The sequence below is a fragment of the Mustela lutreola genome, chromosome 16, assembly GCF_030435805.1.
Source record: "Mustela lutreola isolate mMusLut2 chromosome 16, mMusLut2.pri, whole genome shotgun sequence".
Taxonomy (NCBI): Eukaryota; Metazoa; Chordata; class Mammalia; order Carnivora; family Mustelidae; genus Mustela; species Mustela lutreola.
In genome coordinates, this window is record NC_081305.1 from 51,503,432 (window position 1) to 51,529,288 (window position 25,857).

General features: G+C 39.4%; 1 protein-coding gene and 1 pseudogene across 1 annotated transcript in view; one reads left to right on the plus strand and one right to left on the minus strand.

The window, feature by feature from the left end:
- LOC131817679 (zinc finger protein 501-like) overlaps positions 1-21,343 on the plus strand; it is a 202,278-nt gene extending 180,935 nt beyond the window's left edge. Inside the window, 2 exon segments of the mRNA XM_059151214.1 lie at positions 20,453-20,840; positions 21,277-21,343. Of these exon segments, the coding sequence (XP_059007197.1) occupies positions 20,453-20,840; positions 21,277-21,343 (455 nt within the window).
- Positions 19,711-19,861, minus strand: LOC131819062 (U4 spliceosomal RNA; annotated as a pseudogene).
- Positions 21,344-25,857: the final 4,514 nt, after the last annotated feature.

Genomic DNA, 25,857 nt, shown 5'->3' on the forward strand with positions numbered 1-25,857 from the left:
TGAGTGCAAGGAGACCCATGTGCCTCCTCACCTGTCAGACCCGAGTTTCCTGCCCACTTCATTGTAGTATTGCGATAATGGTCTTCAGATGTGCCAGTGCTTGCCAGCATCCACCTGTAGGGATCCTGGAGAAAGAGCCTTTCTCAAACGTTCCGAAGCTCCCTTGGGAGACATTGAAAGGAAACGTGTAATTGTTTTGTTTGGTTGATTTTTTTTTCTTTTTTTTTTTTTAATTAGCCACTGGAAAGAAGTTTCTGGAAACTTCCTCTCAGCCTGAACTCCGAATGCACCTGTGGGAGAAATGACAAGTGTGCTCAGGGGGTTGGTGAGGTCACAGGTTCCTGAACTCATATCTCAGGGTCTGACTGCCTCTTCTCCTCACCTGTCCTGGCTGGTAGGACCTTCATTTCTGCCCAGCATTTGCATAGTGGTAAGGGGGCGGTGGCTTCTGTTTCAGCCAGAAGGCAGAGTCTACCATACCTCTGCGTTTATTAAGATTTCTAGATCTTCATTCATTGTTGACATTGACTATGGGGTAAATCTATATCTACAAATGGAAACGTTTTTTTAACATCTGAATTTAATTTAAAATTTTCAGTGTTTAATTTCTTAAGGAATCTCCACACTATTTCCCAAAGTAACTGCACCAACTTGCATTCCCACCAACAGTGTAAGAAGTTTCCCCTTTCACGAACTCCTCTCCAACAGTTGTTGTTTCTTGTCTTACTAATTTTGGCCATTCTAACTGGTGTAAGGTGGTATCTTGAAGTAGCTCTCATTTGAATTTCCCTGATGGATAATGATGATGAACATTTTTTCATGTGTCTTTTAGCCATTTGTATGTCTTCTTTAGAGAAGTGTCTGTTCATGTCTTATGCCCATTTTGTGATGTAAAATCCTAGAGGAAAATGCAGGCAGTAACCTCTTCGACATTGGCCACAGCAGCTTCTTTCAAGACATGTCTCCAAAGGCAAAAGGAAACAAAAGCAAAATGAACTTTTGGGACTACATCAAGATAAAAAGCTTCTAGGGATGCCTGGGTAGCTCAGTGGGTTAAGCCTCTGCCTTTGGCTCAGCTCATGATCTCAGGTTCCTGGGATGAAGCCCTGCCTCAGACTCTCTGCTCAGAGGGGAGCCTGCTTCCCTCACTCACTGCCTGCTGCTCTGCCTACTTGTTATCTCCCTCTGTTAAATAAATAAATAAAAATCTTTTAATAAAAAGATAAAAAGATTCTGCACAGCAAAGGAAACAGTCAACAAAACAAAGAGTCAACCCAGGGATTGGGAGAAGATATTCACAAATGACACTACAGACAAAGGGCTGATATTCAAGATCTATAAAGAACTCCTCAGACTCAACATTAAAAAAACAAAAAACAAAACACAGATAATCATGGCAACCAGATGCTTTTAAGTGGTTTACAATTCAGTCACCAACACAACTATAGGAAAACTATTTTATTTTCTATAGTTGAAAAAGCACACACTATTTTCTAGAATGGGTTCAATAAAGAAAAGGGATAACACCAAATTTCAAGGAATGTTGAGGAATTCGAGTTTTCATATATTGCTTTTAGGAGAGTAAAAAGTACATTCACTTTGGAAAACTGTGTGGCAGGTAGTTATGAAAATGAACATTTACCTACTTAAATGGGAGCATTTTGTCACCCTAAAATATGTCTCTTTGGCCCAAGGATGAATTGAGAGTAGTATTTTAAAGAAACACCAGATAAAGGAAAAGCTCTGAAACCCAGTATTTGTTTGCTTTTGAAAGAGACATTTGGATTTAGAAGGGGAAACTTCATCTGTAAGGTATCTCCCTCTGTGTTCCCGAAAGAGGGAGAAGGTGTCAGTCTCCAGAAGCTGTGACCAGTGGAGAAGGCATGGGTCTAAATGTGGTCACAACCATCCTTGGTTCTCATATTTAGGCAAAGATCAACTCCCAAATGCTTCCCAGTAGGATCACATGTGGGATTTCAAAATTATCATCACTCGTGGCCTCCCCCTCAGATTCTGTCAGTTGGTTTGGGTGGAAACAACAGTGCTTTGTTAATTAAGGGCTCCAGGTGATTCTCAGTGAGGCCAGGGGTAATCCTGAGGGCTTCAGGTGGTTTTTATGAGAATGGAGAGGTGGCTTTGGCTCACGGAGAGGTAACAGGGTCTCTGCTACATGAGTCTGGAGGGTTGGGTCCATGCAGCACATGGTTCCAATACTGTAGTGAATTTGTGGGTTCTGTTGGAGCAAAGGCCCCCTAGAAGCAGAGAAGGAAATGTCAGGGATTGGGTTTAAAATTGGAAGTCACAGTTCCTGAATTGTTCCTGACACAAGGGATGGAGAAGTTGGAACTTCTCTGCATTTCTGGGTCCTGCCTTTGGGCAGATAGTTTACAGGTGAAGAAGTTCTACTGGTGGCTTTATGGGCATTTTCTCATGATGCAGCTGTGATTTCTCCACAAAAAGCTTATGAGAAACAAATCTAGAGGACAAGGAGAAAGAATGGCCAGTTCTCAGGTAAGCTTGGTGTCCCAGGAGAGTCCGTATCATGTTTTCTCCTGAAATTGCTTGCATTTAGAAACTGCAAATGTTTCCTCTAGTTCTGATGTTTTTCCCTTATGTTTTCACCTATTTTTAAAAACTTTCAGAAATGAAACTAAACGCTAGGTCTTCAGAACAGTTCTCTCCTATATCCCAGAGACTTGTCTCCTGTGTCTCCAACCTGGGTTCCAACATGGTATCAAGAGCTGTCAACTTCAATGAAAACCTACAATTGTTGAAAATATTCCATTGGTGACAGATCTAGAGGGGAAGGTGTTGAATCCAAGATTCCTATTTCTGCTGAGGTTTGTTCTTGGGATCTCAGTGAAGGAAAACATTTCTCATTTAGGTCCCATGTGGATGCTTTATCAGCTCTGCATAGCCCAGGAATAAGAAAATGCCCAAATCAACATAATAGATATGAAATCCAGAATATCTTGGAAAGTTCTCAGGGAAAAAGCAGGGAGTGAGTCTTGCTCTTTAGAATGTGAAAAGGATATTCTATTTAAAATATACTAGATGATGGGGCGCCTGGGTGGCTCAGTGGGTTAAGCCTCTGCCTTTGGCTCAGGTCATGATCCCGGGGGCTTGGGATCGAGTCCCGCATAGGGCTCTCTGCTCAGCAGGGAGCCTGCTTCTCCTCATCTCTCTCTCTGTCTGTCTCTCTATTTGTGATCTCTCTCTCTGTCAAATAAATAAATAAAATCTTTAAAATAAATAAATAAATAAAATATACTAGATGGGTGCCTGCATGGCTCAGTGGGTTAAGTATCAGACTCTTGATTTCAGAACAGGTCCTGATCTCAGGGTCCTTGAGTGGAGCCCTGTTTTGGCTCCATGCTCAGCAGGGAATATGCTTGAGGTTCTGCCTCTGCCTCTTCTAAAGCACTTCCCCTCTTCTCTCTAAAATATAAATAAATCTTTAAATAAAGTAAAAAAATATATATACTAGCTATTACAGGTCATGGAAACTGGTGTCTCAATGCCTCTGACAGTCAGATGGGGACCCCAAACATGGATCTAAGATTGGGAGGAAGCCAGTCATGTGGGCCTTGAGAAGAATGCACCTGAGGGAGAAGAGAGGAGACATAAATTGACTGAACACCCTGCTAGAGAGCTGCAGGCAGGGTACCAGAGGAGAGGCTGGCTGCCAGGATGTAGTGAGTGGGGCTGTGTTGAAAGGGGGAAGGTGAGGAGTTGTGGGGACTTAAGGCCTTTTACTCATCACTGTACCTTGTTGTTAGGGCCTATGGCTACCTTGAGGTGGGCCCCCTGTTGGGGATATCTGGACTCAGCTGGAGGGTTGCTATGGGCACTTTCTCCACTCTTTTACTCAAGCCTCTTTGCCTAAAAGCAGCCTCTACAGAATCTACATGTGATTAAAGTGTATATAAATCCACTGCATTCTCATAATTAGATTTTATTCTGAATTCCTGTTTCCAGACTCTAAGGAAACACCCGTGATGGTGTGTCCTTGGGTGTGCCTTAGGCACTGATAGCAATTTGTTTCTATACACATCATGTGAACTGCTTTAATTGGCTTGGTGCTGTCTGCCAGATTCATCCCTTATAATATTCATATTTTTCCTCTTATTATTTATAAGGAGCTTAGATATTCTGAGCTACATGCAGCAACCATCGCCTTCCAGGTGGAAACTTCGTTGTTCTGGCTTTCTCTTGCTTTAAGTTTCTTTCTTTCTTTTTTCTTTTTTAATTTTATTTATTTATTTGACAGACAGAGATCACAAGTAGGCAGACAGGGAGACAGAGAGAGAGTGAAGGAAGCAGGCTCCCCGCTGAGCAGAGAGCCCAATGCAGGACTGATCGTAGGACCCTGGTACCATTACTTGAGCCAAAAGCAGAGGCTTTAACCCACTGAGCCACCCAGGTACCCCCAATTTCTTTTTTAAAAAATATTTTATTTAAATTTTGAGAGAGAGCATGAGAATTAGGGGTGGGGGAGAAGTAGAAGCTGATTCTCCACTGAGCAGGAGCCCCAGGAATGTCTCCATCCCAGGACCCTGGGATCACTACCTGAACCAAAGGCAGACCCTTAATCAACTGAGGCACCTAGGTGCCCCTTGCTTATAGTTTCTGAGGAAGAGAACAAAGTCCTAAGAAGTGTGGATAAATTTCTTTCAACTTGCAGCCCATTGATAAATACTTGAGACAAGTAGGTTATAGCATTCCTCAAGGAATTCACAACTGCCTCAATGTTAATGATTTGTTGGAGGTGAATAGCAGCCTTAGCTTGATGGCAGCCAGGCTCCAAGTCCTCTTTAACATATGAAAATCCTTTTGGAAACTTCCTTTATTTCTACTCCCCAAATACGTGTTGGCCATCATCCTCTAAGCATATGGCCCACTGATAGATATCTGATGGGTCTCCTGAGTAAGGTATTACTAGACAGTACAAGACCAGCTAGACCCTCAAGGTTCTGGGAGCCTATACTCCAAATTACTTAGACACTTCCACCATCCCTCACCCTCTCCCCATTTGAAAGTATGTAATCAGTCATTGCTTACAACCCCAGTGCAGCTCTTTGACCAAAAGGTCCTGACCCATGCTTTAATAAGACCACATTTTTTGCACCAATGATATCTCAATAATTGTTTTTTTTTCATAATTCACTATCGAACCCCAATATTTCACATCAAATCATCTCAAGAATTCTTTCTTGACAAATGGCTCATATCCAAAATCCATCAGTTTGCACTGGACAAGGAGGGCTCTCACTTCTGTGTCGTTGGGATTTATGAGTTCTGGGTTGGAGATTCTCATTCAGTCAACTCGCCATTTCATTGTTTTTCTTCTACTGGACACTCCTATCACAGACTTACTCTTCTATTTATTTCTTTGTGTGGTTTCAGAAAAAAACAAACCAAGAATCACATAATGAACATTTTTGAGTGTCTTAAAATCCTGAGATCTAATACAACACATATCATAACTTAATCATTTTTTTTTTCAATGAACTACTATGGTACAGGATCATTGACTAAAATGGCCAAGAAAGAGAGAATTCTTGAGAGGATATATGGTGCTTAGTAAGATTATTTTAATATTTTAAGATTTTATTTATTTATTTGACAGACAGAGATGACAAGTAGGCAGAGAGGCAGGCAGAGAGAGGAGGAAGCAGGCTCCCTGCTGAGCAGAGAGCCCAATGTGGGGCTCTATCCCAGGACCCTGGGATCATGACCCAAGCAGAAGGCAGAGGCTTTAACCCACTGCACCACCCAGGTGCCCTAAGTAAGTTTATTTCAACAGCACTGTATCAATGGGCAGGAAGAGCTGCACTTTGGCTGCATCAAGCTGGTGGTTCTGTGCTTAATGTTCATTGGGGAAGAGCTGTGCAGGGAGTATAAGATCATAAATGTTTCTTTGAATCTTTACTTGTAAAACTCCTTTTGTAAGATTCCTCGGGCACTTATTCCACTTGATATTAATATGGGGGATATGTACAGGTAGTCCCAAGATCCACTGAGAAAGTAGCAATTTGCGCTTAGGTGATGCTTCTAGAACTATGCAGGCAGGGTGCCTGGGTGGCTCAGTTAGTTAAGGGTGTGCCTTTGGCTCAGGTCATGATCTCAGGGTCCTGGGATTGAGGCCACATCAGACTCCCTGGTCCATGGGGAGTCTTCTTCTATCTCTCCTTCTGCCTTGATCATGCTCTCTCTCTCTCTCAATAAAATCTTAAAACTACAACAACAGAAAAACTATGCGAGCTGTAGGTCAGCCCTCTGGACTACAAGTGAACATTTTTTGCTTCTAGCCCTCATCATAGTAGTATCAGAAATAAAGAGTTGTTTTCTTTCTGTCATTCAGTGTGTTTGTGTTGATAGTGTAATAAAAGACAAGCATCATCATCAGGGCACCTGGGTGGCTCAGTCATTTGACCTTTGCCTTGGGCTCAGGTCATGATCCTGGGGTCCTGGAATGGAGCCCCGGATCTAGCTCTCTGCTCAGTGGAAAGTCTGCTTCTTCCAATGCTCCTGCTTGTGTTCCATCTCTCAGTGACTCTCTCTTTGTCAAATAAATAAATAAAATCTTTTAAAAAAAAAAAAGCATCATCACTAGCAAAACGATTTATGAATGTCATGTCATTGAAACTGTTTCTTAAATTAGACAGCATGAAAATTTTCTATTCTATCACGTTTCCTGTGGGTATAAGTACTTTCTAAATATATGGATGTGTGCATGAATGTACAGTGGTTGATCAGCGTTGGGTGGATTCTTCTTGTTTTCATCATTCTTCTCAGGTTGGGCACCTTCTATGAACACTGCTTTAGGGTCTCTCTGTATATTGACCTGAGTGTCATTTTAGACCAACTCTAGGTCAGATAACCTTGGTGAAAGCCTGATCCCTTCCATGTTACTGGATGTTTGACAAAATATTCCCATAAAATTAGAAGAATAATGTTTTCTTCTCTAAGATTATTATTCTTCAGTTCACCTTAATTTATGAACAATTGTTAGATGCTCTTTAGAAACTAAGAAATGGTGCAAAAATGATTGTTGTTGACTTTCTTGCTATTCCAGTAGAATCTGTCATTGGTATAAAACCTACTCAGAAACACTTGGGTGGCTCAGTCAGTGAACTGCTTGCCTTTGGCTTGGGTCATGGTGCCAGAGTCCTGAGATGGAGCCCTGTGCTGGGCTCCCTGCTCAGGGGGTAGTCTGCTTATCCCTCTCCCTCTGCAACCCTTCCCTTACTGCCCACACCCCGGCTCCTGTTGTTTCTTGCTCTCTTACTCTCTGTGTTTGAAATTAAATGAAAATCCATAAAACAAAACAAAAAAACAACCATTTCAATTCCAAGTCCTCCAATAATTCATGCCTTGGAGTTCTAGCTCTCATTGAAAAATAGATCTCTTGGGTCATGGGCTATTGCCTCCTTAGACATGCAGACTCCCATCCCACCCCAGTATTTCTGAACAGAATCTACATTTTTACAAGATCTCCAATGCACTGATTTAAAATTCTAATTCACAATAGAATTTGATAAGTACATTTGTAACCCACTAAAACATCCCACCTAAGAAGTATCCACAACTTATACTGTATGATAGTAACACAGTACTCAAAACTGTGTATTCCTTTGTTGAGGACTTCATTTGACAAATTATTTTGGGTATACACACAGTATTTATACTGGTTTTGTGGATCCTATGCCATCCTCTTACCTCAAAGTCACAGAATACTTTAGAGCATCTTACTGGGTTAATAATGATCTTCCTGTACCTAGGAGGATGTTCTCTGAAGGCAGAACCAGTTGTCCTAATAAAACTGGTCTAACATTAGTTCATTGCTTGGTGAATCACAGATATAAACTACAACAGAGAGTCACAGAATGCAAACTTGATTTGCCTCAAAAACATCAACAACAACAACAAAAAGTTCACAGGGAATAACTTACAACATAGAGACTCCTAGAATAAGGGGGAAGGATTTTCTATTATTTTGGATTAGGGTGAATATTCAGAAAGTGGAGCCTTAACTTCTGTACAACTGGGCATTTGGTGGCACAAGAGCCTCAAGAAAACCTTCTCTACATACTTTTCATTTATGTAAATGGGCTTTGTGCACCTTCTTCCATGGAGATTTTCATAATATCATGAGATAAAGAGAATTGTAGATCACTCCAACGTTTACTGCTTGGTCCATCTGCTTAGGTGTCATGGGGGTAAAGTTCAAATTGGGCCAGCCCAAGCTCTTCCTCAGGGCAATAAGTGCCCTTAGTTGGATAGTTTCTGTTTTCCTGGGAGCAGACTCTGCCCCTGGGTGTTTTGAATAAAATGAAGATAAGGTGGAAACAAGAGGGTAAGTAAAATGTGACACAAAGGTCAGAGGGTACAAGCAGGAAACCAAGAAAGGTTGGATCTTGGGTTCAGAGGTGAACATTAACTCCCTCTCTCATCTTAGGGACCATCGTGAACTGTGTCAATGACCACTTGGTGACTGTGGTATTTATGACCACTTGGTGACAGCTAACATTCAGGGTTGTGGCCATAGAATTCTTTGAGGAGGACTGGGGATGCCTGACCCACACTCAGTGGGAACTGTACAGGGATGTGATGTTGGAGAATTACAGACACTTCCGCTTCCTGAGTGAGGAAGACTCCTTCCAGATTTTCCAAACCCCACTCTGGGTTTTGCTCCTTCCTGTGAAGACTGTTTTTTGGGAGATTCCTGTTTGAATGACTGGATTTCAGATCCAGGCAGAGAGGGCAATAAGTAGAGGTTTGTAGATGGAGAGAAACATCTTCATGATATTTCCTTCTCAGCTTTTGCTTCCCCTTCCTCAAGGTAACATCATCACTTCTGTAGATTCCTGGCAGTTCTAAACCTTGAGTGGCTTAAGTGGTACTGCCCACATCTTCTACACCAATTTTCACTCATTATTGTATCTATTACTTGGAAGTGGAGGTCAGGATTTGAACATTGGCAATCCCTCCTTTCTGTTGTAAAGAGGATTTTGAGCAATAACATTTGGGAAACCATTTCCCAAATTTTCTAGATTTCCATTTCCCATTTTCTAGATTCTACAATGTTCTCTCTTCTCTACTGAGCATACCTGTGATTGGAAGCTAGAATCTCCAGCAGAACTTGTTTTCCTTTTTTTTCTAATTAACAGGTCTCATTGAGTCCAAGCCAGACTTGGTGTCCTTTTTGGAACGGAATAGGTTCTGGGACGTGACAAGAAAGGAGACAGTAGCCTTCTATCCAGGTAGGTGGGAAAGAATGAAGCAGATGACAGAGGTGAGATCCAAATGTGAAGGAGGATGGTTGACCTTAAACTGTGTGGCTTCCGTACATTTTCTTGAATGGAAATAAGTTCAAGAAGCCCAGTATTGTTGGTCTCCCTCTCAATGAGGGACATCTGCTATCCAAAAAGATAAAACTCTTACATTCTTGAAGAATTTTCCTTCAGCTCCAGTGATGTTCCATCATATCCACAGGGAGGGAATGGAGACTCTCCTTGGAGGGGGAGGGCCTCCCTAATCTGAGATTTTCTCCATTGCTGTGAGGGCCCTGGGGGAAATGACCCTACTTCTGAGCACTTTCATGTTAAGCCCTTTGTAAGTTCTGTTTTGCCTCCTGTAAGATGTGTGTCAGGGTAGTGCTGAGCATGTTGGAGTATGTGTGGAAATTCTGGAAACACTGGAGACAGACATCTCATGTTTTCAGGTTTATGTTTTTGAGTGTTATGGAGGGTTTAATATGAACTATACAAAACTGAGACTCTAAATTCATCAGATCACAAATTACCTCCCTAAAATGAGAAAATTCACATCCTGTATTTCCCTTCAGAAGTTCACAGTCTGGGTGTTCCATTCCTAAATAGTGAAATAATGTAATGTATCTATTTGTTTCCTAGAATTCCTACTTAAATAATGCCTTGGGGGAGCTAGGACATTTAGAACTCAATTTATAGCCTCTAATGTAGTCTCAGTTGTTACCTTGTTTATTATTAATTGCACCATTTAATAATTTCATCTTATATGAAATTCTTGTGTGCTTTTCCATTTTAATTAGTTGTATATGAGATTCAGTTTTGATTTTTTAGATCCATAGTTCTGATGGGACAGGGACATGTGCTTTATAAGAAGTGAGGGAGATAATTAGTTCAATCCCCATATTTAAGAAAAACTTTTGCTTATAAATGTAATTTTACTTCAGGGAAAATTTAGTCATTAAATTTTTCTTCTATTTCCTCAGAATATACCTGAATTCATCCAAATACTTTTTTTTAAAATTAATTTATTTATTTATTTGACAGAGAGAGATCACAAGTAGGCAGAGAGGCAGGCAGAGAGTGAGGAGGAAGCAGGCTCCCTGCTGAGCAGAGAGCCTGATGTGGGACTCAATCCCAGGACCCTGAGATCATGACCTGAGCCGAAGGCAGCAGCCCAACCCACTGAGCCACCCAGGCGCCCACATCCAAATACTCTTTTAAAAATAAAGTCATTGTCAGTATATTTTCCAAAGTTGGTGTTTATTTAGAAATAGAAGGATTTTGGTTGCTTGGTTCTACAAAATGAATTATAGCTTTACATTCTACATGAAAGGAGGTGTATATTAACAGGATACATTTTTAAATGTCTTTGAAGTGCTTACTAGTAAAATCTTTCATTCGACTTTCTTATGGTTGATATTAATGAATATTCATTACAATTTTACTATCAGTGAAGGCATGCCAACAATTGCAATGTTTGTTTTTCATGGGGTCACAGTCTGTGTTTGAAAATAGTTACATAGTGATTTTCCTTTTAGATAATTCATCTATTTCTTTTATTGAGAAATTTTAATCTTAAATTTGGTCTTATTCTGCTTTTGTAATTCCTTTTGTCTGGGACTTTCCACAACATGAAGTAGTTGTGCTTTCCTTTTTGCTTGTGTATTTTATTCTAGGGGATGTGAGGGTGGCTTGGTCACTTAAGCATCTGCCTTGGCTTAGGTCATGATCCTAGTGTACTGGGATTCTAGATTCTACAATGTTCTCTCTTCTCTACTGAGCACAACTGTGATTGGAAGCTAGAATCTTGGAAGCTAGAGTCCCAAGTTGGGCTCCTTGCTCAGCAGGGAGCCCGCTTCTCTCTCTGCTGGCTGCTTCCTCTCTTTGTACGCATGTGCTCTCTCTCACAAATTAAAAAAATTTTTTTTTTAAAAAGAGACATTAAAAAAACATTTTAAACTGATATTCTCAATTGCATACAAAATTATTCAACTTCTCTCCAACCCGGCACCCACTCTGTTACCAGTATCACAAATTCTATCTTTTATATTGTGTACTTTATTCCCTGGGTTTATGATTTAAATGCTTTGATTTAAAAACATTTTGTAGGGGTGCCTGGGTGTCTCAGAGGGTTAAGCCTCTACCTTCAGGTAAGGTCATCATCTCAGGGTCCTGGGATCGAGTTCCCCATTGAGCTCTCTGCTCAGCAGGGAGCCTGTTTCTCCCCCCACCCCACTTGTCTCTCTGCCTACTTGTGATCCCTCTCTGTATATCAAATAAATAAATAAAATCTATAAAGAAAATATTTTGTGGCACAAATGAAAACAACTTGTGCTGCCTCATTACAACACTACAGGTTTCTATAATTGTGAAAATATTTGTAATTAGCAGAGAGGTTTATATTGTCCTGTGGTTTTAGTTACTGTTTAGAATTCTTTTACTTGACCTAGAAGGATTTCCTTTAATGTTTCTTGTAGAACAGGACTAGGAGTAAACTTACAGGGGTTTCTATGTAGGAAAGTGTTCATTTCTCCCTTTATGGTAGAGTTTTCCCAGATAGAGGATTCTTGGTGGATATTTTGATCTTTCAGTGCTTGAATACACTATCCTATGCAGTTCTTCCTACCAGCTCTGCTGTGAATCCCAGTAATAATCTTATGGAGATCTCTTAAATAAGATGAGTTGTTTTTATCACACTGTTTCAAAATTCTCTTTTTTACTGGTGACTTTTCATAGGTTAATTGTAATGTGTCACTGTGTTCATGTCTTGAATTTTATCCTACTTTAATTTTCCTGAGCTTCTTGAATTTGTCTCTTCTTTCCACAAACATGGAAATTACAAGCCCTTAGATCTTCATATAACCGTTCTGCCCCTTTTACTCTCCCCTACCTTTGGGGTCCCATAACCTGCCTATGGGACCATTTGTTGGTGTCCCATGAGTCCCTACTCTGCCCTTTTCCACATGTCTCTTTGTTCCTCTTGGCAGATAATTTAAAACCTGGGGTCTTTAAGTTGTCTGAATCTTTCTTCTGTTTGATCAAGTCTGAGTGACACCTTTGTGTATTTTTAATTTCAGTGATTGTACTTTTCAGCTCCCAACTTTGGTTGATTGTTGTATTTTCTGTGTCTTGGGTTTACATTTCTGTGATGCATAGTTTTCCTGATGGCATTTAGTTAAACACCCACTTTTCTTCATCTTCCATGACGATCGTGATGACAGTTATTAAAATTCTCCTTCAGACAGTAAGTACTTCTTTATTAATTCAGGGCCAATTTTAGAGATTTATTTCATTCCTCTGATTAGAACATGTTTTCCTAATTCTTTGCCTCTGATTTGAAATCAGAATATTTATTTTTAGAGAAAAAAACAACCAGATAATTACATTTTAGCCTTGGAAAATGTAGGCATGTGGGTTGCCAACCTCTCCACAATTGAACATCTCTGTGTATCTTTTGTGACCCCTAAACTGAAAACTATACCTACTTTTGGATGGAAATAGCCTATTTTTGACCAGTACCCTTACCTAGAACATTAATAGTATATTATCTCATACTTTGCTGGGGTCAATGGTGTATATTTTACTATTATAATGAAGGAAACTTGAGAAAATAAAACATTAAAACAGTCATAATCAAGGGAAAGTTCATTTACAGTAGTCAACTGTATTTGTCAAAAAAAAGAAAATTGAGGGGCAAGTGGGTGGCTCAGTAAATTGGGTGTCTGCCTTTGGTTCAGGTCATGATTCTGGGGTCCTGAGGTTGAGCCATGTGTTGGGCTCCCTGCTCAGTGGGAAGCCTGCTTCCCCCCTTGCTCTGTCTGCAACTCCCCCTGCTTGTGTTCTCTGTTTCACGCTCTTTGTCACCAGTAATTAGCGGTGACTATTTCTGCTTCAAACAGCCCAAACAGTTTTTAGGTTAGATATCCCTATGTTGTTTCACAGCCCAGGTTCTCCTTATACTCCTGACCTGAGTGAAAAGTGGGTTTCTATCAGTTGTAGAAGCTGATAAAATTATGTTGGGTACCATGTTATGCTTACATTTAAAATTGGATCAATGAAGAATAGGGATGCATCGGTGACTTAGTTAAGCATCTGCCTTTGCTCAGAACATGATGGTCCTGGGGAGGAGCTCCATAACTGGCTCCCTGCTCAACCAGATATGACTCTCTTCCTCTGCTTGCTGTTTCCTGTTATTGTACTCACACTTTCTATATCAAATAAGTGGATGAAATCTTTAAAAAAAAAAAGAAGGATAATAACATCTTGTGGTCAGCTATACCATGAAAAGGCTGCTGTGTATGTGTAGGAAAGAAGACGTATATTTTTTGTTATGTACACAGTGAGTAGGTAGATGCTCTGGTCTTATAAAATAGCTCAGATACCCTAGATATACACTGTTTTTTCCATTTCTTCTTTCTGGTGTAGTCTACCCCCAGGCATTGCACTTATTCTTGCCCTTTCTTTGCCCCAGGATACCTGCCTCACCACTAGGAATCAATCTATGTTCCTTGCAGCAAAGGAGACTATCAATCTGATAGAACTTAGAGAATTTTATCTGAAGTCTTTCTGTTTTCCTTCAAGGAAAGCCATTTTCCCCAAGGTAGTACTCCCTCCATGCCATTGAATGTTACTAGTCTATGGGTCAGTGTAATATATAAATGTCACACCCATGAATGTAGATATTTGAGAACACCTCTTGAACGTCACATGCAAAGGCGATCATACTTTGTCCTGAAACTAGCTATTGTTTGTTTCCTTTTTCTTTTTTTTCAGTTTTTTTAAAAGAGATTTTATTTATTTATTTAACAGAGAGAGAGAGAGAGAGAGAGAGATCACAAGTAGGTAGAGCAGCAGGCAGAGAGAGAGGGAGAAGCAGGCTTCCTGCTGAGCAGAGAGCCCAACATGGGGCTCAATCCTAGGACCCTGAGATCATGACCTGAGCTGAGGACAGAGGCTTAACGCACTGAGCCACCCAGGTACCCCAAAACTAGTTGTTTCAAAAAGGCCCTAGAATTAACAGTATCCTTAATCATAATGCTCAGGGATTTTATACTACCTGATGACCATCTACTTAGACCTGCAATTATTTATGGTCTTAGAAGAAAAGTGATTAAATATAGATTTAGAGTGAAAATGTTATATTCAATCCCTTTAAAATTTGTAACCTATATTAATGTCTTGTATACATTTCATGACTTATTTGAAAAATATTTAAATAATTTCCAATACTTTTTTTGGAGTTATTTATTTAATTTAGAGAAAATAAAAGGAGGCAGACTGAGAAGGAGAGAGAATCACAAGCCAACTTCCTGCTAAGCTCAAAGTCTGACCCAGGGCTCCATAATATGATGTTGAGATCATGACCTGATCTGAAACAAAGAGTTCATTGCTTAACCGATTAGCACCCAGGAGCTACACTTTATTATTATTATTTTCAATATTTATTTTAGAGAGAGGGAGAGAGTTAGTAAGGTAAAGGGCAGAGAGAAAGGAATTTCTGAAGCTGACTCCCTTCTAAGCAGAGAGCTCAATGCAGGGCTCCACCCCAGGATCCTGAGATCATGACCTAAGCTGAAACCACTTAACCAAGTAAGCCACACAGATAACCCTGTTCCAAATCAGTTAAATTTGGATTGCTTTCTTTCAAGAATGTGAACTAAAGTGCATCTGGGGTCATCTCAGGAAGCTCAAGGAAGTATATTTGGGGTGGGAGCTCAAGGAAGGTATAGAAGGAAGAGAGAGATGAAAGAAGTGAAGACTCTGTCAGAGTAAGATATATTAATGAATAAAGAAAATGTGTGTTGTGTATTTTGTGTGTCTTTGTGTCCCAACACTAACATGACCACAGGCATAGCGGGTTTGTAAGAGTGACCTATCTGTAGACAACTCTGGGATGACCTGTGACTTAGTTCCTGTAGAGGCTGTCCATTTTAGCCTGTGTTAGAATCCACTGGAGCACTTGGAAATCTTGGATTGTTGTGCCTATCCCTGTATTAACATATCAGTAGTTCATAATTTTCTTGTCCTCTAATTTGTCATTTCAACTTTCATGGTTAGTGTTTTTTATTGTTCTTCGGAACTTTTTCTTACACCAAGACCACAGAGATAGAATCCTTTTAGTTTCTGTAAACACATCATTATCCTTAAAATTTCAATCAGAAATGTATTAAAAAATCAATGTATTATGGGATTTCTGTAGTAACTGAAGTTTTCTATTCTTTTTTATCCCCCCAACATAGCTAATAAGTTGAAATGTATTCTGAAAATGTTGTGCTTTCTTTTCATTTGCTTACAGAAGTTATTTCTTGATATGGATTCACATTGCTACAGCCTTGGAGTCAACTTCTCTGTGATTTGTCTCCATGTTTTCCTTCCTCTAGTCCTGCTTAGCAAGCACATAGGACCACACAACCCATGTCAGTTGGGATGTCATAAACCTTCCATGGGCCACTCGACTCAGATGAATGATCATTCTTCTTCCCACAATAAAGTGGCTTCTGTGGCTTGGCAATAGCAACAGTCTTCATGTTACAGTCTGTAGCTGGAACCCTGGCAACCTGTTGGGTGTTTTACCATAATGTCTTTGTTTCATTGGATATAGGTGAAGTTATACAGATTTATTGCCAAACACATGAGTATAGTCAATAGGTTTGTCTGGGATAAAGCCAAGAGGGCACTGTGGTGCCCCTGGAGAGAAGTCAGGCAGACAACCTGGGGGCAGACAACATAGAAACAACCATTTGAAGGATGGCACAGAGTGGAAGATTATTCAGTAGTCTAGAAGCCCTATCCTGAGATGAAACTTTCAGTGAGATGCATTTTCAAGAACAAAGAATTTGGATGGCACCATTTCCATCCCCTACCCTATAGCATAAACATAGAGCCCCACTCAGCAGGGACACTGACTGTCTGCTTTTTTGCACCAAGCCCCACCTCCCTGTGTCCTGGTGGGACTGCTCTTCTCAGTGAGGCTTGCCTCAGGACCAGTAGTGTGGGCCCCTGCCCACACCATATCTGCTGAGCAGAGAGTTCTGTAGGGCCTCAGCTCTGGGGGATTCATGTCAGGTCTCCTATCACAAGTAGACCAGAGTTCACCTAGTCACACTGAGGCTAGGTTCCAAAGATTTCCCACAGCAAGCAAAGAGAGCCTCTGCAGAACCCTGGCCTGAAGGATTAAAGAGGACACATCAGTGGCTTTTCCAAATACAGAAGGCAGAGACTTAGACAAAATACCAAGTTGAAAAAATTTATCTTACATGAAATGAGATATGGCCATGGCTAGAGATCAAAGGGAAACAGAAATGAGTAACTTGCTTGATAGAGAATTTAAGGAAACAATCTTAGGGATATTCCCAGGGATGAGAAAAGAATAATGAGAACCTTAACATAGAGAGAAGAATTAAAAAAAAAAAAATGGGGGCATGTGTGTAGCTCACTCCATTAAATATCTGACTCTTGGTTTTGGTTCAGGTAGTGATCTCAGGATCCTGGGATCTAGCCCCAAGTTAAGCTCCTCATTCACTGTGGTGTCTGCTTGCTATTCTCCTTTCCTCTCCCTTCTTGTAGCTCCAACTCATGCTCTCTCTCTCTCTCTCTCTGTGTCTCAAATAAATAAATCTTAAAAAAAAAAAACAAAAAACAAAGAGATTAACAATGCAATTAATCAGTTTGGAAACAGACTTGATGCAATGAACGGGAGGCAGGAAGAAATAGAGGAAGAACTATCTGACCTAGAGGACAATTAATGAATGAATAAATGAATGGATGAATGAATGAATGAATGAATGAAAAAATAATGAATCTGAATAAAAGAGAGATGTATCATCTCTCTCAAGATTTCATTTAGGGAACAGAGTGACTCCATCAAATATAGCATCATTCCTAGGTTTTGGGCTTTTCTGTGCTGGGACAGTTTTGTTTCCAAATTAAACTGTTATTCTGGTCTAAGAAGATTCCCAATTTATTTAGTATAAGGTTGACAATTCAGTCTTAGTAACTTGTGCATTTTAATGAATTATCTGGGTATTATTTTTCTAAGTTAACTGATCAGTATGTAATTTTTGATCTAATTAAAGCATTGCCAGTGTTATTTATTATTTTTGTTAAAAAGAGCACTATACCCCTGAAACAAAGAATACATTATATGTTAATAAAAAATAAATAATTTTTTTAAAACCAACAAAAAGAAAAAACAATAAAAAAATAAAATGAGCATTACATTCAATGTATTGTTATTGTTTATTCTGCTCTATTATATTTATGTCACATTTTTGTTATTTTCTTTCTCTACTAAATTTCAGTAGTTTTTTCTGAAGGGAAAACTAATTTTCAGTAGTTTTTCCCTTATTTTATTTTATTTTTTTAAAGATTTTATTTGTTTGACAGAGATCCCAAGTAGACAGAGAGAGGCAGACAGAGAGAGAGGGGGAAGCAGGCTCCCTGCTGAGCAGCACTCCATGTGGGGCTCAATCCCACGAGCCTGAGATCATGACCTGAGCTGAAAGCAGAGGCTGAACCTATTAAGCCACCCAGGCGCATCAGTTTTTCCCTTCTTTTAATAGAAAAGATGTTTATTCCAACTTTTTTCTTTTCTTTTTTTTTTTCAAGATTGTATTTATTTATATGACAGACAGAGATCACAAGTAGGCAGAGAGAGGCAGGCAGAGAGAGAGAGAGAGGGAAGCAGGCTCCCCACTGAGCAGAGAGCCTGATGTAGGGCTTGATCCCAGGACCCTGGGATCATGACCTAAGCTGAAGGCAGAGGCTTTAACTCACTGATCCACCCGGGTGCCCCACAACTTTTTTCTTAACTCAACCATGTAGAGCATAAAAATTTTTGAAAATGGAAAATCTTGTTGAAAAAAAGATTAGCAAAATAAACAATACAAACAATGGCAGAACAGGAAAAACTGAAGTTAGAATTCTAATGGTTTTCTATATATCACATCATCTGTGGACACAGATAATTTTACTTTTTCTTTTTTCAACTTGGATTCTTTTTACATATTTTTTCTTCCTTAATTGTTCTGACTAGAATATCTGGTAGTATGCTCAAAGGCAGTGTTGTAATCCCTTCATCACACTGTTTCTGATCTTAGAGGAGAAGTTTGCAGTTTTTTACTATTGAATCAGCTTTTCATACATATTTGACTTTTATTAGGTTGAGAGGGTTTCTTCTATCTCTGCTTACTGAGTGCTTTTATTTTTTAAAATTTTAATTTATTTTTTAAAAAGATTTTATTTATTTATTTGACAGAGAGAAACACAGCCAGAGTGAGAATGCAAGCAGAGGGGAATGGGAGAGGGACAAAAAGGCTTCCTGCTGAGCTTGATTCCAGAAAGCTGGGATCATGACCTGAGCTGAAGGCAGCCGCTTAATGACTGAGCCACCCAGGTACTTTTATCGAGTATTTTTAATCATGATAAGTCCAATATGCTCATACTTGCATTCTGTCTCAATTAATATGATCATGTCTTTTTTGACCTTCATTCTGTTATTTTGGAATCTTCAATTCATAGTTTTCCATATTGGAACACGTTTAATTCCAGGAAGATTTTTCACTTGATTATGTTGCCAAATGGTAAAATCTGCTTTTGACTTAGTTTGTTGTGTTTTATTGTGGACTTGGCATGAATATCCCTCACAGGAAGTAGTTTGTAGACTTCTTTAGCTATAGTGTCTTCTCCTGGCTCGGATGACCTGGTAACGCTGGTGCCCTAGAGAGCATGTTCTGCTGATTTCTTTGATCTTCACTCCTTGGAAATGTTTGAGGAGATTTGAAGTCCTTTGTCATCAAGTGTCTGTTTGAATTCTCCAGTGAATTTATCTAGCACAGGACTTTTCCTTGTTGGGAGTTTCTTCATTACTCTTTCAGTGTGCTTAGTAATTGTTGATAAGTTGTAATTTTAAAATATTTCTTCATGATGGTTATACCTTTTTTGAAATTTGTTGTTGTCTTTTGGTATCACTTTCTTGGCACATGATTATACATTGTCTCCTTTTATAATTACTTTTATTTCTATGGTATTAGTTCTACTGTGTCTGTTTTTACTTCTTCACCTCTCCTTTTAGGTTGTCTTTTCTCATTTATTTGCTCTTGATTTAGTTCATGAGCTGTCAATTTTGTTGATCTTTTCAGACAACCAACTCTTCCTATTGTGGATATGTTCCTATTTTTACTGTATTCTTTGGGTTCATTTCAGTTTTATGTTTAAGAACCCACCCTTCCACAATTATATTCTCATATGACACTTTCACTGATTATTAGAGATAGAGGAAAATGATGTGTGTTACAAGATGACAATACCACAGAATTATCTATTAGGATATGTGGTCTGTATGTTGTGTGCAAACTTCTGTATCCATGGAGGAATGAAGTCCTCATGATTCCTTCTCGGCCATCTTTCTGACATTCTTTAATTGACTTGAAGCTTGTATATTAGAAGACATTCATATATTCATCTGAATGTGATAAGTAGAATGATTTTACTTTTCTCTTTTGATATCTTTTGGAAAAGCTTTCAGTTAGCAATAATTGTGCCTCGGATAAAGCTCATTGGCTATGATATTGCCAGTGTGCAAAGCTTTTCTTATTTGATATCTTTTAGCTGTATCTTCACATGACACTCAAAGCTGCCTGCAGAAGCCAAGCATAGAAGCTTCTTTCCAAAAAGTGTCAATGGGTATATACAAAAATAATGCTGTTGAAAATGTATACTTAATGGCATACTGGGACAATGATGGGGAGCATGAAGGGCATCAAAGATACGATAAAGGACATAGCCCCTTGGAGACAACTGCACTTGATAAGAATCAAAATGACCAGAATAGTGAAGGATATAAAAAACATCATGCAAAACCTTACTTTTTAAGTCAACTGTTTCTGCAAAGCAGTGTGTTTCTGTCAGCAAAAGCTCCAATCAAATATTCAAACATACATACAGAGAGAAACCTTTCCAATGTAAAGAATGTAGCAAAACCTTTAAATTCAGCTCAACCCTATTTCGGCATCACAGAAACCATTCTGTAGAGAAACCATACAAATGTGAGGAATTTAGTAAAACCTTTAAGGACTGCTGATCATTAACTGGACACAGGCAAATCCATACTGGAGATAAACTCTACAAATGTAAAGAATGTGGCAAAAATTTTAAATTTCACACAGCATTTACTTAACATCACAAAATTCGTACTGGAGAGAAACCTTGCAAGTGTAAAGAATCTGGCAAGGTCTTTAACAGGCACTCAGGCCTTACTCAACATCACAGAATTCATGCTGGAGAGAAACCTTACCAATGTGAAGAATGTGACAATGCCTTTAACAGGCACTCAACCCTTATTCATCATCACAGAATTCATACTGGACAGACATCTTACAAATGTCCAGAATGTGGCAAGGCCTTTAAGAGGCAATCAGCCCTTATTCAACATCAAAGAATTCATACTGGAGAGAAACCTTACCAATGTCCAGAATGTGGCAAGGCCTTTAACAGGTACTCAAACTTTATTCAACATAGCAGAATTCATACTGGAGAAAAATGTACCAATGTCCAGAATGTGGAAAGGCCTTTAAACAGCACTCAGCTCTTACTCAACATCACAGAATTCATACTGGAGAGAAACCTCAGAATTGTAAATAATGTGGCAAGGCCTTTAGATTGTTCTCAACACTTACTCATCACAGAATTTATCACAGAATTGCATATAAATGTAAAGAAATTAGAAAGACTTTTCAACAACACTCACACCTTAGTAACCATAATAGAATTCATACTGGATAGAAACCTTACAAATGTAAAGAATGTGGAACAAATGCTTAAGGACTGCTCTACCATACACCACATCAGAGATTTCATATTGGAGAGTATGCAAATACAAAGAAAGTGTCTTACCTCTCTCTCCCTGGAGCACACAACTTATCGTCATCATTATCATAGGAAGAAAACTGGAAAATGTGAAAAAAGTGGTCAAACCTTTAACTGGAATTGAATCTGTACTCAGTGTCAAAAAATGCAAACCCCAGAAACCTAATGAATGTGCAAAGGCCTTCTTTTCAATATACGCTTAAGCAAATACCAGAGAGGACATTCAAGTAAGTAGATTAAAATATACCAGTGTTTAGAAAACTATTTAATTGATCATCAGATGTCAATAACATTTGACAGATAGCAAGTAGAAAGCCATGCATCAGTCACTCTATTCAGACAGTACTCTGTATCAAAACAGTTATTCCAAGGAAAAAGACAAAGTTAAAGAAAATAGATATGTTGTTATATGCAAGAGATTTAATGGGTGGACTTTAATATAGATATACTTAATTTCAATGTGCTTTTTCATTACATTGACCCTATTTGAGATTTGTGACTAATAATAATGTACTTAATTCTCAAATCACTTCAGAAAATTTATTTATTCCTACTGTGTGTGTGTGAAACCATGTGGCTGATTATAGGTATATCAAAGATATTTGATGCCCTTCTGCATTAGATGGGACTCATGCATCCCTAATTTTCCATGGAAGATGAAGGACAGGATAATATGCAACAAATGAAGAAAATCTAAATCGAGATGCTGTTTATGGTTATAATATTGATGTAAGTTACCAGGAGATAGGTGTTCAGATCATGATTGTTATTCATTTATTAAAACTAAAGAACTGGGGTGCCTGGGTGGCTCAGTGGGTTAAAGCCTCTGCCTTCAGCTCAGGTCATGATCCCAGGGTCCTGGGATCGAGCCCAGCATTGGGCTCTCTGCTCAGCAGGGAGCCTGCTTCCTCCTCTCTCTCTGCCTGCTTCTCTGCCTACTTGTGATCTCCATCTGTCAAATAAATAAAACTAAAGAACTTCCTCGAACTAGAAATACAAGGTTTTACTAATTGTTCTTTACAGAAAAAGAAGTGGCAGTCCAGTTCAGTACTAACATATCTTTGTAATAGTGATCTTTAGAGAGTAGGAGCTGATGTGGTTGAAATTCAGAAATCCTCACAGATAACAAAAAGAGCATAGCTCACTCTTCCCTACAATGCCATATCATTGGACACACACATTTGTTAATGATTCTCAGGCCTAAAATATATGGTAATCACTACTCCCACATCATGATACCAGCATTTGAGTACTTTTTAACACTTGCATCCCGTATTTTGTACAGGGATAATAGAGTGGACTTGAAATGCATAACATAGTCTGTGTACTTAATATATTTTAATTAATAAAACATAATGGTTTTTAACATCTTAATATGGGTGTGTAATGAATGATGTGTTATCCCACCACTGATGTGAAACTATCTCACTTTATTGAAGGTAGTAGAGAACTGATGGTATCTATCCTCTACTTGGTAATGGAGTGGAATAAAATTCCTAGGAATCCATTCTCTCAGTTCCTTAAGTTAAAACCATGTGTGATTCCCCCCTGAAGTTTATCTATTGTATCATTTTCTCCTCTTTATGAATACTGTGTTATTATTGTTGATATGTTACAGATTATATGGAGGTATGGTTGACCTCGTAGTCAACTCCATTGTACTGCTATTTGGCATCTTCTGTGTATAACCAGGGGTTTTCCAGGAGCCTTGAACTGACATCTACCCTTCTCACTAGTGTGTTCCCTAGACAACTAGACAACACCCTGCAGAGTCACAAGGCAATGTAACTTCTGATATGACAACAAGCCACCCTTGTGAGCAGCCATCTCATTTTTCCCAAGGCTTCCGACTCCCATGTCCCTTAGAGAAGATTTCCACAGAGCTTACCTAAACCTGTTTTAGTTTAAATGGCCTAGTCTGGACTTACTGAATCATGGACCCTAGTAAAGTTATGTTACATTGAGCTGTTGTTTTGATGTGTCTATGAAGTACATATGCACATATGACCTTGATGTGTGTGTAACAGATATGACAGAAGTAGAAGAGACCTATTCTAAATGGAGTGATATTGTAGCTCAGGTAAGAGATATAAAATATTATAACATGATGAATTAGCATGTGCAGAACAGTGGTCTGGGGTGAACAACAGACTCAGCATTAGAAGGATAATTTCTCCTTGTTTTATTTTCTAGTTATTTCCAAATCTCCAGTTGTATTTTTCCTCATTTTTGTTTCCAGTTCCATAGGCATCACAACCATTCTTTGTTGCCTGAATTGGGGCAAGGGTGTTCTCACTAAGCAATTGATATTAGAGAGATGGACATGCAAAGGGCATTTATTCAGATATTTAGGCCTGGATGTGGGATGCGAGTCTCAGTAAGATTCGATGAAAACAACATCCTTAGAGAGAAAGGGAAGACCTATTAAAAGAAAATGTGAAAAACTCTGTTGTGGGGAAGGAACTGGATATGGCTGGCTTTAGTCATTTCAAAACACAGGCTTAGTGGTGTCATCTGGTGAATACATGTAATGGGGAATGTGAACTGGCAAATATGTTAGTATTAAAAATTTTATTTACTTATTTGACAGAGATCACAAGCAGGCAGAGAGGCAGGCAGACACACACACACACACACAGAGAGAGAGAGAGAGAGAGAGAGGAGGAAGCAGGTTTCCTGCTGAGCAGAGAGGCCAATGTGAGGCTCAATCCAAGGACCCCAGGATCATGACCTGAGCCGAAGGCAGAGGCTTTAACCCACTGAGCCACCCAGGCATCCAAATATGTTAGATTTAAAGGAGTAGGGAAGACTTTATCTTCATGATTTAACAGAATTCTTCTCTGTAACCGAGGACCAGATGCTCTTGGATGACAGTGATGACTGTGATGGCCCAGGTCTAGATCACTGGCACTGGATGGAATGGGTTTTGGATGATGCAATCATTTATGCTGGGGTCCAGCCTTGGCAGGTCCAGGAGTTCCAAAGGAGGGGCGGTGTTGGCAAAAGGAATAGGAGAGCCACAAACGAGTTCTGGTCAGTAGTCAGGCTTATCTATTTTATTTTATTTTAGAGCTTCTTTTATAGGCAGTTTAATTGGGGTAGTGGTTACATTTGTGCAAAGGACATCAAAGGGCTCAAGCACTCATCAGATAATTTCTCTTAGTTCAGCACAAGTTATTCTAGTGTAATCTATAGTGGGTACAGACTGGCAGCAGGGATGGGGGACAGGGTCTTGCCTCTTGAGTAGTCATGTCCCTCAGAAAGCCATGGGAGGTAGCAGAAATATGTGCTTTTTGGTCTGGAGTCTGAAGGAAAACAGGATATAGGTTAAAAGAAAATGAGAAGCATTAGGGGCGCCTGGGTGGCCCAATGGGTTAAAGCCTCTGCCTTAGGCTCAGGTCATGTTCCCAGGGTCCTGGGATCGAGCCCCACATCGGGCTCTCTGCTCAGCAGGGAGCCTGCTTCCTTCCTCCTCTCTCTCTCTCTCTGCCTTCCTCTCTGCCTACTTGTGATCTCTATCTGTCAAATAAATAAATAAAATCATTTAAGAAAATCACTCTTTAGAATTCAAGAAATGAAAAAGTGTGCAATGAGAAAGAAACAAAGAAAGGGAGATGCAAAGAAAGAAACAGACTCTTACTTATAGAGAGCAAGCTGATGGAAGCCAGCGTCCAGGTAAGTAAGCAGATGAGTTAAATTAGTTACAGGGATTAAGGAGTACAATTGTGACAAGCACCAGGTTTTATATGGCATTGTATAGTCACTATTGTACTCCTGGAATGAATATTACCTTATATGTTAACTAACTGAAACGTAAAAAGAGCCTTAGAAATGTTTTGTTTTTACAGACTTAAACTTTTTGTCTTAGATTGATTGACTCCTAGCCATTGCAGAAAAAATAATTTTGGAAACAAATTGAAACATTTCTCTTTCCTCCCTTCCAGATTCCTCCCAAGTTCAGAAATTCTCAGTGCCTATTCTACTTTTATGACAAAATATGCATTTGCATAATTTCAATAAGACTATGTCTGCTTATGACAAGAAACATAAACAAACACTGCCTATGGGGAACCTGGGTGGCTCAGCACATTACCAGGCACCTACCTTGACCACTGGTCATGATCCCAGTATCCTGGATGGAGCCCAGCATCAGGTCCCTGTTCTGGGGAAGTTGCTTCTCACTTTCCCTCTGTCCCTTCCCTTGCTCATGCTCATATTTTCTCTCTCAAAGAAATATATAAAATAAAAAGTATTGGGGCACCTGGGTGGCTCAGTGGGTTAAAGCCTCTGCCTTCAGCTTGGGTCATGGTCCCAGAGTGCTGGATTGAACCCCACATTGGGCTCTCTGCCTGGCAGAGAGTCTGCTTCCCTTCCTCTCTCTCTGCTTACTTCTGATCTCTGTCTGTCAAATAAATAAATAAAATCTTAAAAAAATATTTTTAAACAAAAATTATCTAGCAATCACTGGTTACATTACCAAAGCTTTGACTGGAGTGTCATAGGTGTGAATGAGTTGCATAGACTCAGACATGATGAGACCGCTAAAAGGGACTAGGATTCCCTTTACACAACCAATGAAGCCCTTTGGAAATATCATCCCGACACCTTGCTTAGAGAGTGCCCAGCAGACTTACCAGGTTATTAAGAAGATCATTCTGTAACAGAAGGAACCTAGGGATATTTGGGGGACTTCAAGATAAGAGGAACTCACCCAAAT